Source organism: Brassica rapa, chromosome A03, assembly GCF_000309985.2.
Source record: "Brassica rapa cultivar Chiifu-401-42 chromosome A03, CAAS_Brap_v3.01, whole genome shotgun sequence".
Classification (NCBI taxonomy): domain Eukaryota; kingdom Viridiplantae; phylum Streptophyta; class Magnoliopsida; order Brassicales; family Brassicaceae; genus Brassica; species Brassica rapa.
Window position 1 is genome coordinate 4352966 of NC_024797.2, and position 21448 is coordinate 4374413.

A 21448-nucleotide genomic window follows, 5' to 3' on the forward strand; every position below is an offset into this window, starting at 1 on the left:
AATAAATGCATGGAAAGATATTAAGATCTCCTTTCTATAATTTCAAAATAATTTATTATTTTTTTATTATCAGTCACAAATCCAAATATAATTAATATACATTAATTTATATTTGAAAATATATGTTTAAAATGTTATCAACATAATTTAGCACAAGAAAAGTATAAGTTTTATAGGTGCTTAAAATTTAGAATAAATTTAAATGGTAATTTTTAAAAATATATATATAAAAGCATAATTTACTTTTTTTATTTAAAAAAATCTGTAACAATAATTATGATTTAATGATTATGATTTACCACCTCCAACTACAAAATTTAGGTGTAATCTATAAACCGCCGAAAATCTATTTAGTAGATATTGTAAATCATTTTAAAAAGTTCAAGTTGTGTTTCACTAAAAGTAAGCATATTTATAATTTTATCTTGAGTGTCTACTAACATAGTTTTGAAAATGCTAATAACAACAGCTAGCATTCCTGTGGTATATTTGCTTCTGTACAACATGAGAGTCTGAAATTAGACTTTTAGCAACTATCTAATATTTATTAAGATATTCCAAGAACACTATAATATAAGAGTTTTAACTACGGGCGAGAATATAAAATTTGCTATGCAATTTATATAAATAAAATTAAAAGCTAACCTTATATATTACTAGGCTAACAAGTTAATTAAAACATCTCAGCAGAAAACATCTTTTTTTTGTCAACTAGATAATGAGAAAACATCTTAAGAAGCAAAAGTCAGGGTTTTCCACTATTTGGTATAAGCTCTGGACTTGTGTAAAAAAAAAAGGTATAGCTCTGGACATGGAGGCACAGTCACTTTTAAGAGCCCTAAAACAAACAAACAACTTGGGTCCTTTAAAACAATTTTATAGAAGAAAACTGGAACTTTTTAGCCTTTTTAAGTATGAACCATTTTTAAAACGATTTTAAATGTGTTCACTTTAATAAAACATATATTTAAATTGTGCTTATTTAGAAAAGAAAAGTTTAATGGGCCTTTCTTGTACTAAAGATAACTGTTGCAACTCTGCCCAGTACTCTTGGATCGGGTCTTGGAAATGCCCACGGCTCATTCGGTGAGTACGTGTTTTTGTACTTGTAAAAAAAAACATCCCAGCAAATAATGCAGACCAGTTACAAGATCAGTTGGACCTACCGCAATTAGATACAACATTCAATATCTAATTTTATTATTTAAATCAATTTCACTTTATTCAAAACAAATAGAAGAACATAGTATTCCGACATCTGTTCCAAAAAAAAAAGGATTCCGACATCATCATCATCGGACGAAGCCATCGCCGTTTATCAACGACGGAAATACAGCTTGACGCCGTTAACTTATCTCTCGAACTAATAAACAATCACTTGACGACGTAAGGGGTTACGCTTGTCGCCTGTCGGTTCGTAATTGACACAAATACCCCTCCGTCTCATAAAATTAAAAAACTAATTTTTTCGCGTCAATTACAACGCAACAAAGGAAGAACAACAAATCCCTCTCTCTCTCTCAATCTCAATCGTCTACATTATCATCATCACCACCACCACTTACTGTGAGAGATCCTCTCGATTCATAGTTTCTCACTATTGAAATCTGAAGACATCTCTGTAAATCCATTCAATCTGCTTCTTTTCCCCCAAAAGTCTGGAGAAAAAAAAAGTCTCTTTCTGGGCTTCTTCATCGTCTTCCTTCCCACTGCGATTTCGTTCTGAAAGGAGGAAGGAATCGCGATCTCGATTGAAGGGTCTGTAGTGATTGAGGTTTGAAGTATCATCATTGCAGAAAGAGATCATCTTTCGTTTTTCGTCAAGCTCAATCAATGGAGGATTGATTAGATTTCTAGGGTTTCAGATTGGAACAATGTACTCGAAGCAGTTCATCCTCTCCTTCTCCTTCCTCCTCTCCCTCCCAATCATCTTCTTCATCTTCATCGCCCCACATGTCTTCCCCTCCCCACCCACCGAGCCCCTCATCCCAATCTCCGACGAGATCTCCGACCAAACCCTCTTCTCCTCCGCCGCCGCCTCCACCTCCCTCTCCCACCTCTCCTCCGGCTACCCTAACCCCAAGCTCAAGATCGCCTTCCTCTTCCTCACCAACTCCGACCTCCACTTCGCCCCGATCTGGGACCGATTCTTCTCCTCCCACCCCAGATCCCTCTACAACGTCTACGTCCACGCTGACCCCTTCGTCAACATCACACGCCCCCAAAAAGGCTCCGTCTTTGCAAACGCATTCATCGCAAACGCGAAACGCACCGCGCGCGCCTCGCCGACGCTCATCTCCGCGACGCGCCGCCTCCTCGCAACGGCCTTCCTCGACGACCCCGCCAACACCTACTTCGCAGTCCTCTCTCAGTACTGCGTCCCTCTGCATTCCTTCAGCTACGTTTACACCTCCCTCTTCGAATCCGCGACGTTCGATAAGTCGGACCCGGATCCGAGTCCGAGGGGGGTCCGGGTGTTGTTTCGGACCTTCATCGAGCTCATCTCCGACGAGCCGAGGCTATGGAAACGGTACAACGCTCGGGGGAGGTACGCTATGTTGCCTGAGGTTCCGTTTGAGAAGTTCAGAGTTGGTTCGCAGTTCTTTGTCATGACGAGGAGACATGCGTTGTTGACTATCAAAGATCGGGTCTTGTGGAGGAAGTTTAAGCTTCCTTGTTATCGTTCGGATGCTTGTTACCCCGAGGAGCATTATTTTCCGACGCTGTTGAATATGAAGGATCCGGATGGGTGTACTGGGTATACCTTGACTCAGGTTAACTGGACTGGGACTGTGAAAGGGCATCCTTATACTTATAGACCCAAGGAAGTGGTGCCTGAGTTGATTAAGAGACTCAGGAGGTCGAGCCACTCTAGCTCTTACCTTTTTGCACGCAAGTTTACGCCTGATTGCTTGAAGCCGTTACTGGCCATTGCGGACTCGGTGATTTTCAGAGATTAAGTTTTTGCCGGTAAGTGTTTCTCAAAGCCTTCCCCCTTTTGGATTCCTATGTTTCTGGAGGGCATTGTGATAGGACTGTGTGGCTTGGTTTATGAACTTAATTGTAGATTGATTGATAATTGTAATGTTAAGGCTTGGTTAGAAACATGGTTACAAGCTGAACTCTAGCTGTGGTAATAAGATTAGATCATGAGACAGAAGAATCATTTTGGATTATACAAATCTGACTTGAAAAGGATAATGTGCTCTTATCAGCTGCATTGCTTTGTTTTATAGATTTCCTGAAAAGTGAGGATACAATTTATTAGTTTAGATCAATCAAGCCGCCCTGATATAATAAACCATCTATAAATCTATAGTGTCTCTACCATCAATAGTCTGATTATATGCAAAGCTTTGTTATGGTTGTTATCAATCATTACACTCGGATTCCTCGGTGATTATCTAAAGAAAAGCATGTATCCTTAGTTAAGGCTTATTTCTACATCGGCATGACTATGCTCCCTATTCATTAATCAGGAGAAGCAATTTGGTTTTCTGCCATGAAATGTGCTTCCTGATCGTATCAGTTTCTTTGCTCTATTATTTTTTTTGTTTTAAGAAGTCATGTGGAATTGCATTGAGTTGGTGTTCTCTTAGTTTTGTCTTTAACGAACGTCAAAAAGTATGAACAAGTACTCAATGCTATTCTGCTTCTGCTGCGTATGTCTTTTCAGGAAAAAGTTTTGGTGCTTTCTCGCCTGCAAGCAAGTGGCATGAGAAAATTAGAGTAAAATTTTGGACCGGATGAGTATTACGCAGGTGGGTTGTAGAGCAGAAATCACATTCAGGAGTAAGAAGAGGCAAGGGGAAACAATCCTTGGGAGGCTTGAAACAAAATAAACCAGTTTCAGTGGTACTTCAAGCGCACCCTTGTGAGTTGTTGTCACATTATATATATATCACACGAAAACTAAGATTAAGCCGCTTTGAGATTATCCAAGTTGTAATTTTTATAAATTTTTTGGTTCTTTTGGATCTGGTGCTGTACATAAGCAGAGATTTTTTTTACCCCCAAGGTGTGGGGGGTCTGTACCATTATGATTGTGTCAAGGAAAACTATGAAGAGAACATGCTATTTTCTTGGTCTTTCGTAGTGAGCAATTAATTATGTAGTTCCACACCAAGCAACACTGATATAAAAAGATCAAAGTTTATTAAAGACATTAGCTGACGCAATACAAAAGTTAAAAGGTAAATAAGCGTTTGAGAACTGAGATAAATTTATATCTCTCTTCCATGTTTCTGATAAAGAAGAAAAAGTTGTGATGTACAAAGAGAAACACACACACATGCAGAACAAGTGTGAGATCAGCCTTTCTTGACCGGCCTTTGGACGTATGATTTGTTTGGATCCTCTGTCTTCAAATTTGGAGGACGTGTCTCTCCCTTTTTGGCCTGAAGGATGATGTTGGCAGATGTTTAAATTGAGATCTGATTCTGACCGAATAATTAAAAAATGTAGGAGTTTTTCCTAGCTAACGTACCTTCTTTCCTGCTTTCATGAAGTCTCTCCAGCTTGATACCTGCACATGGAAACCCACTGACATCAAGGACAAAAAGCAACTGCGCTACACATGACTTTATCCTGTATAATAATCATTCCATGGTGAAATCGAGAACGTGAGAAATTGCACATATCGTCTTAATAATAAATCAACAGAAGATGGAACAATGGCAAGCTCTTCGAGCTCAAAACAAGTGTCAAAAAGTATTTGGTCATAGGAACTGAAATAATGGTTTCAAATGAGTTCTCTTCTCTAAAGCCATTTCTAACCGTACTCTCAAGTGCCAAAAGGTGCGGTTAAGTGGGTTTTTAAACTAACAGATTCATAGGCAGGTCCGGAATCAAGTTTATGGATTAAGAAAAGCACAAACCCTGTTTTCTCTCGTTCCTTCCCACTATGCTTCATGCTCACGCTTTTTCTTCCATATCTCCTTTTGTTCTTCTTCATCTTTCTTCAGTCTTCCCTCTTCTTCTGATATCTAAATGTCAAGAAGCAATTTAAAAAGAATGATTGAATGAATCGTCTGACTTCTCATGAAGAAAATATAATCCAAGGCAAACTAGAAACTCTGCATACCCTCATGGCCATTTTTCTCCTACGCCACTCTTGGTCTGTTAATATCTCTCGGACCTTTAACTTAAGCTCCTTCTGAAACTCTTCATATTGCTCATATAAAGACAGAGAGCGGTGAAAACATCTTCTGAACATAAGAAAAGGTCAAGACATCTCAGCTTAATAGCTTAGCTAGATCTAAACCCAAAAAGAAACGGTTGAGTGATGTTTTGGACCGATTCGAAACATTTTTGTAGAATGTTTTGCATCTTATATCAAATAACCAACATGCCCACTTTTACTTGTAGTGCATGTGCACCTCAATGAGCATACAGTGGCACGCCAAGGAGGCCATTTATTATCGACGGGGCACATAATTTTTTTTCATCATTATTTAGTTGTAGAATTAGAGGAGCTAGTTGAACGAAACAAAAAAGAATGAGAGGAGCATTGCAAAATTAGTAATTATGAAAGAAAAAATAAAAAAGAGATGGGGCATGTGCCCCCCTATGTCTTCACCTACTGTGAGCACATATATGCACTGGCCAATCCATAAATTCTTACATGCCAATACTTGAGTCTGGTTACGAACTGTAGAACGAGATGCTGCAGAACAAGAACAGGAAAGAATTATGTAAAAAAAATGAAAACAGGAAAGAGTACCATACATATTCATTTACAAAGCAAATCTTAACTCTATGTTTCCAAATTTAAGACATTATCTTTTATGATTTGTGAACATGTAAACTTCTAAAAGCTCGACAATCTTCACGTCCAATGTGCTTGAGCTTTCCTTAACCACTTCTTTTTAATCTCGATGGGCTCATACATTTTTAACCTTGATTACAATGTGGTGATACTTAAATCAATAAAACGAGTCTTCTCGTCTTATTTCAAGCGATGTGAACAACCAAAGTTTGTACGTACAATACCTCATGATACATATTTCTTACTCCAACGAGGTATACAACCTCATTTTAAAAAGTATAAATTATTATCTAATTTTCACTCCTCACTTTCTTTCTTTTCCTACTTATTATTTTTCTTTTTTACCCACAAGCCAAAAGACAAGTGGTAAAACACATAGAGGTAGAAAAACCATCAACAACAACAATTATTTGGTTGATATGCATATATATTCGAGTATATTACTCGAATATATATACAAATAGATATATCATATGCTTATGCGTCTTGTAAATTTCTCATTTTTGGTAAGGTCTTCAACTTATGAAGTAGCAATGCAGAAACGCTCAACAGACAAAAGAGACCTCCTTGGTTCCTTGCAACCATTTATCAAATCATGTGTAACCACCACACCCATTGATTTCTGGACATAGTCTTGGGCTTGAAATTGGGTTTTTGTGTTTCCCCCCAATACTTCATTGTTAGTGGGCTTCCAAGAGTAATCACATGTGTTGAAGCAAGCAGCTCCCACGGTGTCGTCCACTGTGGACGGCGGTTTCATTGACCGAGCCAGCTGAGCCACCCTTGGCCTCGGTGGCAGAGAGTGGACTACCGGCGTCGACATATCGGTTTTAGTTTCGAACTCATCCGTGGCGGGCCATCTCGAGTTTATCTTCGGTACTCCAATAGGCTTACATGCCAACCTATGAACAGTAATAGGCCCAATAGGCTTTTGTGCTACCTTATATAGAAGCCCATTGGGCTTATAGGCCCACTCGTCTTGTGCTTCCTCCACTTCTTCTTCTTCATCGAACCACTGAACCTCATCAGTTTCGTCTTCTTTCTCCTCAATTTCTGCAAAAGTGAGGAGGAGACGTCCGTCTTGTCGCTTAGCGGAGAAGTTGTTGTGCGACGGCATAGAGACAGCCTCGAGAACCAGTCGTCCATTGTCGCGGCGAGTTTTCATGTGCAGAGCTGAGCCCGACTGGCTCGAGAGAGAACGAATCGGTGGAGGAAACGAACCTCGAGGCATCTCCATGCAGCTTGTCTGATTCGGAACCGTGACTTGTTCTTGTTCAACCTCAACAACAAACTCTGTTTCTTCTTCTTCTTTGGTCACTGTAACTTCAAGAACAAGATTCTCCTCAGCCTCTCCAGTCTCCGACGATGCATAAGAAGAGAAGCCTTCGCAACCCGTCTCGGATCCGAGGCTCTCAGTGCAAATCTCTAGGCTTTTCTCGCTCAAGGAGCTGGCTCGTTTCACCAGAGGATGAACGTACGGTGGAGGAACCGTCTCCGTGTCCGTCTTCTTCTTCTTGTCGGATAAAATCGAACTCCATACATCGGTTTGGCTCGGCTCGGTCTCATGCTCCTTCTTGTTCTTGTCTTCTTGAATCTGAGTCCATATATCAACCCCAGATCTTGATCCGTGTTCTTCGTCTTGGGAGTTCAATGAGTCAGCACCAAAGTTATGGAGCTTCTCAGAGGAAGAGATCCTCTTCATAGGAGGAGTCCCGTTCTGCGTGAGCCAGTTCTTGGAGGACAAGTCAGCGGAGAAAGTCCTCCTGAGTGAAGGTGCAGATGAAATGCTGCTGCCACCAAGGATGGTCACTATGCCTTGCTGCTTCTTCAACGAGGAAGAGAAGCCAAGGCTCTTGCTTAACCCACAAGCCATCATCTTAAAATAAATCAGAATCTCTCAACACTATTCCCTCGCTTTCCTGCACAATTACAATTGAAATGTTTTAACAATCACTGGTTACAATCAAGTCCAACAAATGAAATATTTTTTGTATCCTTCTTACTGGATGATGATTTGAGAGAGATCAAAGTGTGGGTGAAGGTCAAGTGCGTTAAGTGGTGGTATTAAGAGAGGAAGAAGAAGATGATGTTTTGTGGTTTGATGGTTGAGAATGAGACATGAAGAGAGGGGGAGTGAAGATGAGCTTATATAGTAGTGGTTCTCTCATTATGGAACCATGTACCGTGGGGTCCTCCATCAAATGACTCTTCACAAATTTTCTTACTTGTTAGGAATTTTTTTTTTCTTTTTCTTTTATAAACAAAACCCTCCAATACTTGTTAAAAGTTTGAAAATATTTCTAATAATGATGCACCAAAGTAACATATGTTTTCAAGATGTTTTATGATGTGTTCCGTTATTAACTATTTACTGCAAGAAAGTAACATGTACCTACATTTAGAGTGCCGAGTTTGCATAGTGTATAATAGTTTTACTTTTACTAATAATGTATGGTTATTGTGTCAATTATCGATTTCGTTTTCCCACTGCTCCAACTACATCAAAGTATCAAACATATTAGTTCCCTGTCATATAACTATAAGAATTAATTTCGCACATGCACACAATCTACAAGTTGCCTATCATGATAACGGTGACAACCAAAGATGAGGACTAAAAAATGTGATTCTATCAATTCTCTATTAAGTTGTAACTAATGCGTATGTCGAGAGAAAGTAACGGATATGAAATTAAACATATAAAAATGGATACATTTATGTCAAAAAGAAGAAAACTGTTGACGTATGGAATCGATACTCTGTTGAACTTGAACCAATAACGTGGCACATTGTGGAAGTCACAATTTTCATCTTTCTCTTTAGGGTTAAAACGATGAGAATGTTCCCAAAACATGCAAAGAAAGCTGGATGCCATTATCAGGATTTTTTTATTGTTTTGAAGTTACCTATTACTACCACTTGGGTTTATTTTAAAGCATGTCATTACATAATATATACAATATTATATTTTTTACACCAATTTTTTATATTAAATTAATTCAATAAGTTTAAACGGTTACAATTTTTTTTTTGGTAAAAACGGTTACATTTGTTATGTAAAATATTTAGTTTTAATATTATAAACAAAAATATGAGGTATTTGTTTGACATCTACAATTTAACTATTTCTAATCACTAGTAGACGCCAAACAAAGAGATTAAAAACGCAAAACCAACCGCAAAAAATGGAGAAAACATCATACACTTTTAGAGTAGTATGATCGAATTATATATATCGTATATATCGAGAAATCCACAATTTTTATATCATTAGTCCTTCTTTTCAGTTGCAGCTCAGCTATTAAGTAATTCACTTGAGGATTATATATTTACATGCATATCTAGAATATCATTTTGCTTCAGAAAAAGATAACTGAAACCAAGCTTCCGAAAAGAAATTAATATCGGTGTAAAACGTAAACTTAAGATGGGCCTAAAACGTAAAAAACAATAACCGTAAATTTTAGCAATTATGTTCAGTTAAAAGAAAATATATTTCGTTTGAAATTTACTTAGGAAAACACAAGTTGCTGGATATATACGAGTAGGATACGGTCAGAGACGCTGCATGGGGACACGAAGACTGAATAATTTTTGTTCTCAAGTGTACGTGGTTGCATGTATACGTGCGTATATATGTATAAATCGGGTATATTTGATGTTTATAATTATGAGGATGAGATCATCATTGGTCCTATCACAAAACGATAAAATGTTATAAAGTATTAAAAGGTTATCAACTGCGTACCCCTACGTACGTACATGTATTCTTCACTGACACTGATTGTAAGAGCTCATTCTTCTTCTTTTTTGAGTGGTGTGTGATCGCATCATATCTCCAGAATATTGGCCCGCTACGGGTCTAATCCCTAATTGTAACGAATTAATGGTTATATCCATAAGTACAATAGTAGTAAAACTAAAATTCCTCACCCCCTGCGCTTTGATGATTTCCGCTCATTATACTTTGTGTTTGGTCTAAACTTACACATTGTTTATTCTCTTGCTAAAACAGTAGCCAATCAAAGAGGCTTTACAATCACTATCTCGTGTGAATTACTCTCTGATATCTAGAGTAAAATGCATTTTGTGTAGGATTTGGTTTAAACTGTGAACGTTCATATATATATATATATATTATCGAATATTTCCCTAGTGTTGCAAACGAAACCATTTTTATGCAGAAGATTAAGGATAGAGGGTTTTCTAAAAATACTAAATATTTAAGTTTTTATTTCAATTTTTTTTCCGAGAAATTACTTAAAATACTTTAAGTTGATTACCATTTTTCAAAAATACACTCAATCAAAAATAATTTAACATTTGAAATTAGGATTTAGTAATTATTTAGGCTTTAGTATTTAGTGGATGAGGTTGAGTTTATAAACTTCTATAAATGTTTTATAAATTGTTCTTAAACATTTATAAATGATTTAAGAGAGTTAATTTAATCTATTTTATTACAAACTAAAATATTTATGAAAATGGTTATCTTTTAAAAGTATATTTGAAAAGTGTTATCAAACTTATGGTAGTATTGAAATTCTCCATTTTTTCTTCCAATAATATCACAATTTTCAAAATATAATCTACAATTTATAGGGAAATCTAAGCTCTAAATTGGAAAAAAAAGAACCTAAACACACAAGCTTCTCACATCCTTGATTATCGATGTTGAGTTTTCAGTTCTTTGCTTGAGGGAGATTAAATTGACCATATGGATACAATTTATTTTACAGATTTTTTGGTTGGTCCATATATTTACCTCTTATATCTACCTTTCTTTGTCAAAGTGTTATCTGTTAATTTAAATTACCGTAAAATCGTATCGTTTCTTTGTAAGAAAATAAGTAATACAGACAAGAACAATGTGAAGCCGGTATATATATAATATTACTAATTAGGAAGACAAATGTAAGAAACATATTATTATTATTTTTTTAACATAAACCAACATTTTTTTTATTTTGGTTGTAACAAGAAGAAGACTATAGAAAAACAAATGTACTAGTTTATGCTATTTTCTATTAATAAAATATGAATAAAACTATCATGCAATAAGTTCTAAACCTTCATAAACCTATAGAGAGATTTTAAATGTTTCTCAAACGACTTGTGATATTTTTGAGAAAAAAATAAAGAGTAATTTTGGAAACAAAACATCAAGCTAATATTTTAAAATTTTACCAAAAGGAGAAACACAAAGGCAAAGACATCCAAAAAGAACAAACATTTCCAATTTGGTTAAAGGAAGATAGCGAGAGACACCCATTGTGGGCAGAACATCGCTTAAGATGGAAGCAAAGGAATTGCCTTTCTTCTTTTGAAGGACCAAATTCAATTGGACGGACCAATTAACTTACCATAAAATAAAGATCATCAATATATAAATTAGTCATGAGAACATCGATAAATATTGCTTTTCTTAAGGCCAACGATTACTATTTAAATTAGTGTGGGAATATGCCATGGTCTCTTCACACTTAGGAAAAATGTGTGACCTACATAAGAATGAAGAGCTGACATTTCGGTTATTTTCACATCTATTTTGGTTCCGTAATTAATTTGCGTACACACTTTTAGAGATGTTTTTCGTAGCTAGTATTTGTAAACATACTGGTGTAAGAGTGGAATCAATTTAAAGAGCAACACACATTTAAGATACAAGATGACAAATGAAAAGGACCTAAAACGCTATAGCATAAGGGGTTTATTCGATAGCTTTGGATTCCTATTTATCTATTTGTATTGTTTTGTTTTTGTTATATATCTATATACGTGGAATATACTCTCATTCCATTTATATTATTTAGAAGTTCCCTCCACATAGATATATATGCGTAGCATCATGATGTAACAGCCGCATATGGTTCAGAACCGATATAGTTCATTGTTTATGGAATTTATTCTCAAAATATAACACAGCAATTACCTAAATGATGTTGGATACTACAATTTAAGATATTGATTCGCTTCATAGTGTTTCTAGAAAACGTGTAATGCGTAGCACTGCTAAATATATTATAAATTACTTTAAAGGGTTTATATAGGTTATATATCTGAAAGCTTATTATATCATTGGGAATTCGTAGTAAAACAATTAGAAAAGTATGTTACACTTTCTATGTATATTAAAACTTCAAAAAATAATTTTCTAGCCCAAATCTTTGAAACTTAATATAAATACAACAATGCTGGCTTTGAGAACAAACACACAAACATAATGATTAATTTTGAGTTTTTAGGTAATCAAGAGCTTACCCAACAGAAGAATCACGAAAGTGGAAAGAAACCGAAAGCTCATATATTGTTGTGTGCATGTTGGGTCCTTTTGTCTCTCTTTTTCTCTCTCTACGGATGTGCAGAAGATGCTTCATGTACGTAGCGTCGTTCATTAGAATAAAAACAATTAACAGTAAATAAACAAAAAGGTCTCGATGTTGATCCCTTTCTGATAATTTATAATGCTAACGTGGTAATTGGTAACCACAAAAGTAAATTATAGGATATAATAGTAATTTATATAAAGTTGCATGATCAAGAGAGCTTTTAGGACGTAGAGAGAGAGATAAAGAGAGCGCATCGGCACACATGAAGAGAAGGGAATGCACCAAGCCAGACACGGATGCGTTTTGTCTTTACCTATATACCAAAGCAACACCACTCAATTTCAATTCTATAGCAAATTATTCATTAAGAAATATATTTTTTCACGATGTATCCGATTACTAGAAATAGAAGTTTCAAGTTTTGGTATTTTTAGTTTCAAAAAAAAAAGTTTTGGTATTTTCGATTTAATGCAACTTAAAATGACAATAAAAAAAATATTTAAACCAAAATAATAATTTCACAAGAGTATGTGTTAACTTTTCATTTATTGGTGATAAGCATTCCTATCTTGAAAAGAAAAATCATGACAAGTAAATCCTATCTCGATCCTTTGAGTTTACTGTAATATATATTTTGTACAAACATGTGAAGCATGAGTGCATGACTACGTTCCTGAGAAAACTTAAGTTCCCAAAAATATTAATAGTTTTGAAATGAGCCTTCTTCATACATCATAATAGGCATATCGGTAATGAATGCATGACTACGCGCAATTGTATTTTCTGAATGAAATTCACTCGCTAAAATTTAGTATAAATGCATTTTTTTTGTTGATTTGAGATAAATGAAATGAAACAATAAAAAAACTTATATGTAAACACGTTAAGATTAGCAACCAGCGTGTAAACAGATAAGTTATGCAAGTATTATATTCATTTTTTAACAAAGTATTAGTCTATTGCTATCGAAGAATAAAGTCAGGTTTATTGTCAATATATATACATACCTAAGTGAGCATCGAACAAATATAACATTTAATATAACTAATTTTTAAATGGTAGGTGAAAAAATAGGAATTGACGCATAATAAGCACACTTTCTTGTTTGTATGACTGGATGTATACATTTTTAATACCGCTCCTTTATTTTTTTAATTAATCAAATAGAAAATATTTTTTTTAAGTGTACACATTTTTATACCGCTCCTTTATTTTTTAAACACCGTTTCTGTACTGCTCATAATGTGATATGGATCGATTCCTAGCTAGTTGGCTCTTGTTTTACAAAATGAAAGTACTTTAGAATTTAACATTATTATTTTGTAAATAGCAGCTAATCCTCTTTTAGTTCTACAAAAATTCACTTTATTTTAGTCAACATTATTCTTGAAAATATTTAGTACTTGGGAATTTTCTTGTCCTATAAACTTCAATAGATATCTATCGTTTCTGGTAGGACTAGTTTACAATAAGAAACTATGATACTGATTATAATCAGGAAATAATTGAAATAAAATTCTATTTTTTTCTTGACATACATGAAATTCTCTGTATAGTATTTAGGGATTTGTGACTTTTTAAGTTTACTGTCGATAATTAGGTTTGATATTTTTTTAAGTTTACTGTCGATAATTAGGTTTGATATTTTTAAATTTTATTGTCAGCAATGGGTTAAATCTATAAACAAACAGGGAGGCTAGGCATAGGCTCGGATAAAATTCCAGAACAAGTGGAGGCCAATGAAACGTGAACTTTCAACTTTTTGCTAATTTACAAATGTTTTATGAAGAGGGAATAGAGCACCTTAATATTCGGACGGCCGCGGGTATTATTTTTTAATTATAAAATATCTAATAGAACACTATTCTTGATGAATGATAAGTGATAACATTTACTTTGAATAGTATTTCTCCTTCATGTTTATTTTTAAATAACACCAAAATACTTATATAAATAAAGGTACATTGTTTCGTCAAAAAATAAATAAAGGTACATTGTTGTTTAATTATAATCCCTTATATATTAAAAGAGGAGCATTGGAGTTAATGCTTTCACACCAAGTTGGACACGTGTCTATTGGAGAGACACTCTCACAAATAAGTTTCCTTATTTGCTTCCTCTATAAGCGAATTCTTAAAGAGTTTCCTTATTCTACAAAAAAAAGTAACCAAGTAATGTTTTAGACTTCTAACGGGAATCGCAAAGCGGGGAGTTTTATCTTCTTCATTCTTAAGCACCTATTACTTCAAACGTAAGGTTTTCAAAGAAACCTTCGAAGTTCTACGTGGAGACCGACTTAGGAAACGACGACCAAGTGACCCCGAAGCTCGGAACGTTTAGACACGCCGGGGTTGAAGACGAGCCGCTCTCTCATCTTCAGACGAGACATGACCATTCATCTGAAAGAAGAACACATCAGGAACACTTTGAAGACGAGAAAAATCTGTATCATGTTCCAACGACACACGACATCATGAACTCCATTCTGTCCTCTTGAGTAACACTTTGAAGACCATCGTCGGTCGTGGCGCGTCCGTGCACATCGATGGGGTTTAGGTGGATAACTTCTCCAACGTCTGATTTGAGACGTTCTGCGAAATCGCTGGACGGTTACAGTGTGTCGTTCTTCGGAGGGCTGCGCAAAGACATGAAGCACCATGATATAATGTGTTTGACGGCTCCCCACTGCATAATACATTGAAGCTCCCCACTGCATGACACATTGCGAAGCTCCCCACTGCATAACACATTGAAGACATGATGCATCATGATATCCGCGGGGTTATTGATGATATAATGTGCTCGACGGCGATTACTCTGTCTACCAATTACATGACGCATCATGATATAAGGTCATAAACCTTGGCCATAGTGATACTTACACTCGTGAGAAGAATGCACATACTATGAGATTAAATGAACTATAAAGAGTATCATCACTCTCTCTAATATTGTTCTTCAACGTGACTTCTTCTTCTCACATAACTTTGTTCTTCAATGTGTCAATCTATGTGCATGCTTGCGATATAAAGACTATAGAGGAGTATGGAGAATCCCAATAGGAGTGATCGAAAGATAAGATGACGACGTCCCAAGAAGAGAAATCCATTTATCTGTTACTCAAGAGGACATAACGGAGAAGATGATGACGTCTTTTCCTTTTCTCTTATAAGGGATTTGTTGTACTATATTCAACGTCCCATTAGTTTGTTACGTGAGAACTCTGTATAAGAAAGAGTTTAACATAACGTAGATATTGTAGCTATAGCGATTTTAATTGAATTAATGAACCGAACTGGTTGGTTCCGAGTTGGAAAATCAATTGAAATCTGCGAATATAACCAATTCGTTGGTTGCTGGCCAAGGCAAAAAATATATGATAATCAACTAATATAATCTGTTTATGGCAATATACGTATATCGTAGTGTGATGGCCGAAATGTAACTTTCTGTTATCGTAGTGTGCTGCCCGAAATATATTCTAAGTTTCAAATTAAGAAGTTAGGTGCTGACAAAAAAAAAGTAAGGTTTTCCCTTTTCAGTTTTATATTTGTGATTTTTAAATTTTGATGAAGATTTCATTATGTCACCTGAAGAAAATGAAGTGAACGATGGTAAAGAAAACCAAAATTAGTTGATGTGATTTGGTGTTAGTTTATTTCCGTTATTGACAATTTATTACAATGATCTTTCACTTTGAGTTTATTTTAAATTTGAAGTTTAATTTATTATTCAAATTAGAAATATAAATATTTATGATTTTTATATCTTAAATTTTTTTAGATGTCATAACTTTTACTTTGTTACAGAAAATTTTAAGTAGTCTAAACTATTTTTTGATATTTTGTAGGTAAAATGAAAATAAAAATATCAAAACTAAAGTTAAGTATTTTCTAAATACCTTTTAAACATAAAATATATACATATCCAAACTATTATTTTATGTTTTAAATACATTTAGAAAATATCAAACTATAGTTTTTATATTTTTATTTTCATAGCTAATATAATATTATATAATAAAATTAATTCATTTATTAACCCAAGATTCACCCGCGGTCGATCCACTGACCCATCGATCCGGTAAGTCCTTTTAACATAATGAGAAAGAAGGTTTTTGGATAAGCTTTAAGAAGTAAGAACATGCTAACGTTTATAATGGTTGTTAATGTCAACATTGTCACATTAAAAGATACAAAAGCCGGCAATACCACTCTGAGGTTGACTTAAATAATAATCAAAATTATTTTAAAATTTTGACAATATTTACGATGATGCTGGTGAATTTTTCTGATCACTTAATAAAAACTTTGAATTTTCTATTTTTTATAACTTATAGTATGTGGTCCTTATTTATTAGCTATTGATAATATAATAAGTTTGAAACACTCATATACTGAAGCCTATGAATTTTCGATGGAGGATTTTCTACACCGAATTCTATAGAAGAATAATGTATCTTTCAATTAATGATTGCTTAAGATATTTATTATATATTTATTTAAAAAATGAAGATGGTCGCATTAAATCTAACTGATTGTATCAGGTAAGATATCAAGTTTTTTACATAAAGTTTGCAATAATCGATATATATTCCAACTACATATCTATCACTGAAAGAAAGAAAAACGAAAAAATCAGTTTAATTGAACAAACCAAAATAAATACAGCTTCCGAATGGTTGTTATATTTTAAAAGAGTTAAATCTAAAAAAATCCAACCTAAAACCAAATCGATGTCCACACTAAACAGATCTAATATCTTCTTATCTTATAAATATTAAAATTAATAATTTTACTCCGCGCAAGGCGCGGGTTATCACCTAGTTTACACTATATTTACAATACATTTTATTTATGTGTCCGACGGTCAACAGTGGTCTACGACCTCTATCCGAATAAAGCTACCAAGTTGGCTAGTCCCCCACTAACATAAAAATTTGCAATACATTTTCGTTTCCCCGTCGCTTATGTATTTAGCAGTCATTTATACCCTATCACAATCTCTTTGTAGGAAAATTAATACTTACACCAAATTTTAGGAAGGACTTCAAAACGTGATAAGTTGTAGGTTTAATATTTCTTATAAGCTCAAATATGGACCTTGATATTTTAGCACTTTAATCGAGGTGGCAGAAGACTATGTTACCCTAATCAAATAAATATTTGAAAGTTAGTTTAAAATCTTATCTTTTAAAAATCAAAACTAAACCCTAAGGCACATGCTTGTCTTACTTGTTGATTATGTATTTACAGACTTATTTTGCAAGTTCTTACAAAATTATTACAGGAAATAAATGTTGGTTGAAAATCTTTTTCAAACTCTCCTTAAATATGTATATTTAAGCAGTGCATGTATTATGAGTTCAAAAAGAAAAAAAAACAGTGCATGTATAACATTGGACAAGATTGGTTACATGTTACACCAAAAAAAAAAAGATTGGTAACATGCAATTTATAATGTACATGTATATATCTCTCTATATATATATATAAATTGATTGCATGTCTACTCTTGTACATGTACAATCAGCTTTATTTTAATGATATTCACATGCTTATCAATATATATATAAACATGTTTAATGGTGTAATATCGTTATTCCATATTATAAATCCAACCGAAGGGGTCTTTCAATATAAGTGGAGTGGATGCTAGCAATATCATCATGTGGCAGCCAAACAAAGGGATGGATGAAAGCAAATTTATCATTTAAAAATATTTTTCCTTTATCTAATTGATTTTCTAATTGTATTAGAAAATGAGAAGAAAATACAAAGTGGGAATTAAAAAAGCAAAGAAGATGGGGAGAATTTTTCTTCTTTTGGATGGAATGTTTCCATCATGTTTTGTCCATTTCAACGTAGCAAATTTGACGAATCGGAGGATGCCAAGTGTGCCAAATGGCATGAGTTAACACGTCCAAGTTAGTGTAGGCCAGCTAAAAGTCAATTGAAATAGTCACCCTTGTAAATTTGTAGTACATGGCTGTAAACATATAAAAGTATCTCATTTGTTAATTAAGCAGCCGCTAGTGCATTTTCTTTACCAAAATATACCTACATATAACGCACATTTTGGTATATAAAAACTCTAATTAGTAACCTAACGTCATCGCGTAATGTAAATAGTTATGTGAACCATGCATAGTCTAGTTATAAGCCTTTTGAGCCACCGTTCCAATGGCGGTGTGATTAACGGCTCATATTGGTTTTGATTAATTGGAGGAATCATTGGAAGTGAAATGAAAGGAGCGAACACAACGTACGTAGCCAGCCACAAACATATGATATATGGTGTACAACCTGAAGGAACTTCATCTTAATATTCGTTATTATCTCTTTGAGAAGAAGAAATATTAAAGAAATGATATTATCACTTTACTACAGCTCTCGACCATCCAATAAAACAAGGATATGATCTCATGCAGATCCGTACGGCAACGTTTAAGATATATTCATACGACATTCTTGAGAATTAACTTCACTATCTTGCACGATTTAGCCAGATGGTTGTAAGATTTAAATTTTGGTACCTTGTTCTTCGCATATTATTGCAATTTTTACACGACTAACATTTCAATATAGGAGTGTATGGTAATATATATAGTGGTCTCACGTCTAAAATCAAGAACATAAGTTAGTCATATTTACATAATTGACTGTGTACGTATACTGGATCACTTATATCCTTGGTAGCTAGGTTGTCAAGGAACATGCTCACCGTTAAGTTTGTAACGAAATGTCAGCGAATCACAGTAATTAAGATGCTGCGTAGTGAAACCAATAGGAAAAGATATATAAAAGTGGCCGACAACAATAAGGATTCAGAAGGCACGGATTCATGAGACTAGCCATACATCTTTTTTTTTGGGGCAAAACTAGCCATACATCAAAAGATGAAAAAAGCAGCTTTCATGGTTACTAGATCCTTTCTCCGCGCTACGCGCGGATAATATATTTAAATTTGTTACATTTATCATTTTTATTTGTATGTGAATTTTTCTATATTAAATTATATATAACTAATTTCTAAATTTGATTTTTTATATTTTTAGTTTGAAGTAAATATTTTTATTATATGTAGCACAATTAACTAATAAAATATGAAGAATCAAGTCCGAAATTTTAGAGTTATGTAAAAAAATATAATTATATATAATACAAATTATCTTAGTTTAAAAGATCGGAATCGCATCTCGAATAAATTTACGAAAAGAAAAAGTACTCCAATAACCTCCTTAAAATATAAAACCTCCTTTTCAAAAAAAAAGCGTACTTAATAATATTTTTTTACGTTTATTAGTTGAAAACTGACAATTGAATATCGATCTAGAATATTATTTTAATATATCTAATGTAAAATATTAATTGTAATAAACAAATTTTTAATTTTATAATATTACATGAATTAGAAGTCTTTAAAATCTAAAATCTATTTTATTAACATACTATTTTTTTATTCATTTATTATTTTGACATTACAAAATATTGCTTTAGTTTTATTTGTATATTATTTTTTTAATAATTTAGTTTCATTTTAAGTAATTTTAAAATTATCAAGAATATAATATATTTAAATTATTTATCTAAATATATCCAAATGTGATGTCTCATTTTTATGTGTGTTTACGTTGAGCATATTAATTTGTAATTTGTATATTTATTAACACCTTATTGCATGTCGTTCTATGGTTTTAATAAATGTGTTGTCATTTCATTTTTATTACTACTAACATGATTTTTTAGTGATCAGTGATAATGTATTTTTAACGTTATGTATTATATTTTATAGTATATTTTTTAACTCTTCGTGCTGACACTTTTTTTAGAATCATTTTAATTAGATAATAGGTTTAAAGATGTAAATAAAACTGTGTATGTTGTAAATTTAGACTTTTTAGTGTACTTGAGCACTATCAATTATGGAAATTATATTATGATTTTATTTTACTAAATCTTTCTTTTTGTGTATTTTTTTGTTTTATTTTGTATTTTTACAATATTATTGCATTATTCTTTAATTGCAGTGAATTGATATTTTCAATTTTTGTTTCATATACCTTAAAAGTCTTCAGTTGATTTTTGTTTGTTTTCTTTCTCCAATTATAATATACGGTTCGACCGTTTCTTCTTTTTTTGGGATCAAACTTCTAATATCATCAGATAGAAAAGCTTAAACTCTAATAATGGAGTGAGTATTTGTGCTAGAGAAAACTAATTTAACCACTAATATAGTGAGATATTACAATATTAAAAGGTATGAAAACTCTTCTATGTTGTCCTACGCTGGACATAATTAAGTTGTTGTCAATTGATTCTATATTTGTGATAACTGGAAATACATCTTTATGTCTTCCTTACATCATACTTAATTGGTTTATGGTTCGACCATTTCTAATATACTGAGAGTAACATAAAATTAGATGTTAATTATCTCCTCCCAATTAGGAATGCACAGAATGACAGAAATTCAAGATGAGACCACTTTACAATTTTGTCCTCATATCTATATAGAGTTAGTTTATAGATTACTCTATATGTTTCAAAATGTAATCAATTTTAATTAAAATCTGTAATATTTTTTAAAGTTATTACTTTAGAAAACTGTCTTTTAATATATAAATTTAATCAATTACACAGTAATTTACATAATTTAATTGACCACACAATATCCAATAAATATAAAGTTACATTAAAATATAAAAACAATTTATATAGTGAAACAAAAAATACTTTTAAACTATTATATTATAAAACAAAGAGAATATTCAAATTATATTGAAACATTAGAATAGTAAAAATCAGAAAAGCTGAAATCTCAACGTCGATCATTTACGTTGACCATGTTATTGACTTTGGAGATAACGTGAATGATCAAGAACAAAAAGATAAATTTTAGCTTCAGTCTTTTTTTTAAATCATTTTACCAAAAAGAAAAAAAAAAGAACAGGAAGATGACTAATAAAAAAAGATACAAACAGAGTACCGTAAAAAGGTGTTAATCACAATAGCAAACATTATAGTCTCAAAAATAATCAACTTTATATTAAATATTAGTCAAAAATAATAAAATATATAATATTAATAAATTTCATTTTAAATATAATTTAATTTTAAAAAAAATTATCACTGCACATGGTGCAGGAAAACACCTAGTATTATTTGAATTTCAAAAACTATATGATGCACTAACTTTTTGTGACAAATTAAATTTAAGAAACTGAGCAAGAGGAGAGGAGGGATGTGGAGAGGTACAAAGGGTCTTTACTTGATGAGTTATAATGGAGCATTGAAGTGCCATTGTTGTAGTCGTATGAGTTACACCGGTGAATTGGGTAGACGAACAGATT

At 33.2% G+C, this 21448-nt stretch overlaps 2 protein-coding genes across 2 annotated transcripts; one reads left to right on the forward strand and one right to left on the reverse strand.

Moving 5' to 3' along the window:
- Positions 1-84: 84 nt before the first annotated feature.
- Positions 85-4088, forward strand: LOC103856497 (glycosyltransferase BC10). The gene is made up of 2 exons (XM_009133608.3): positions 85-2970; positions 3677-4088. The coding sequence occupies exon 1, from the start codon at positions 1875-1877 to the stop codon at positions 2958-2960; it is 1086 nt and encodes a 361-aa protein (XP_009131856.2). The 5' UTR covers positions 85-1874; the 3' UTR covers positions 2961-2970; positions 3677-4088.
- Positions 4089-5919: 1831 nt separating this feature from the next.
- On the reverse strand, positions 5920-8601 carry LOC103856499 (protein FAF-like, chloroplastic). The gene is made up of 2 exons (XM_009133609.3): positions 7771-8601; positions 5920-7686 (listed from the first exon to the last, which is right to left on the reverse strand). The coding sequence occupies exon 2, from the start codon at positions 7641-7643 to the stop codon at positions 6288-6290; it is 1356 nt and encodes a 451-aa protein (XP_009131857.2). The 5' UTR covers positions 7644-7686; positions 7771-8601; the 3' UTR covers positions 5920-6287.
- Between the last annotated feature and the right edge of the window lie 12847 nt (positions 8602-21448).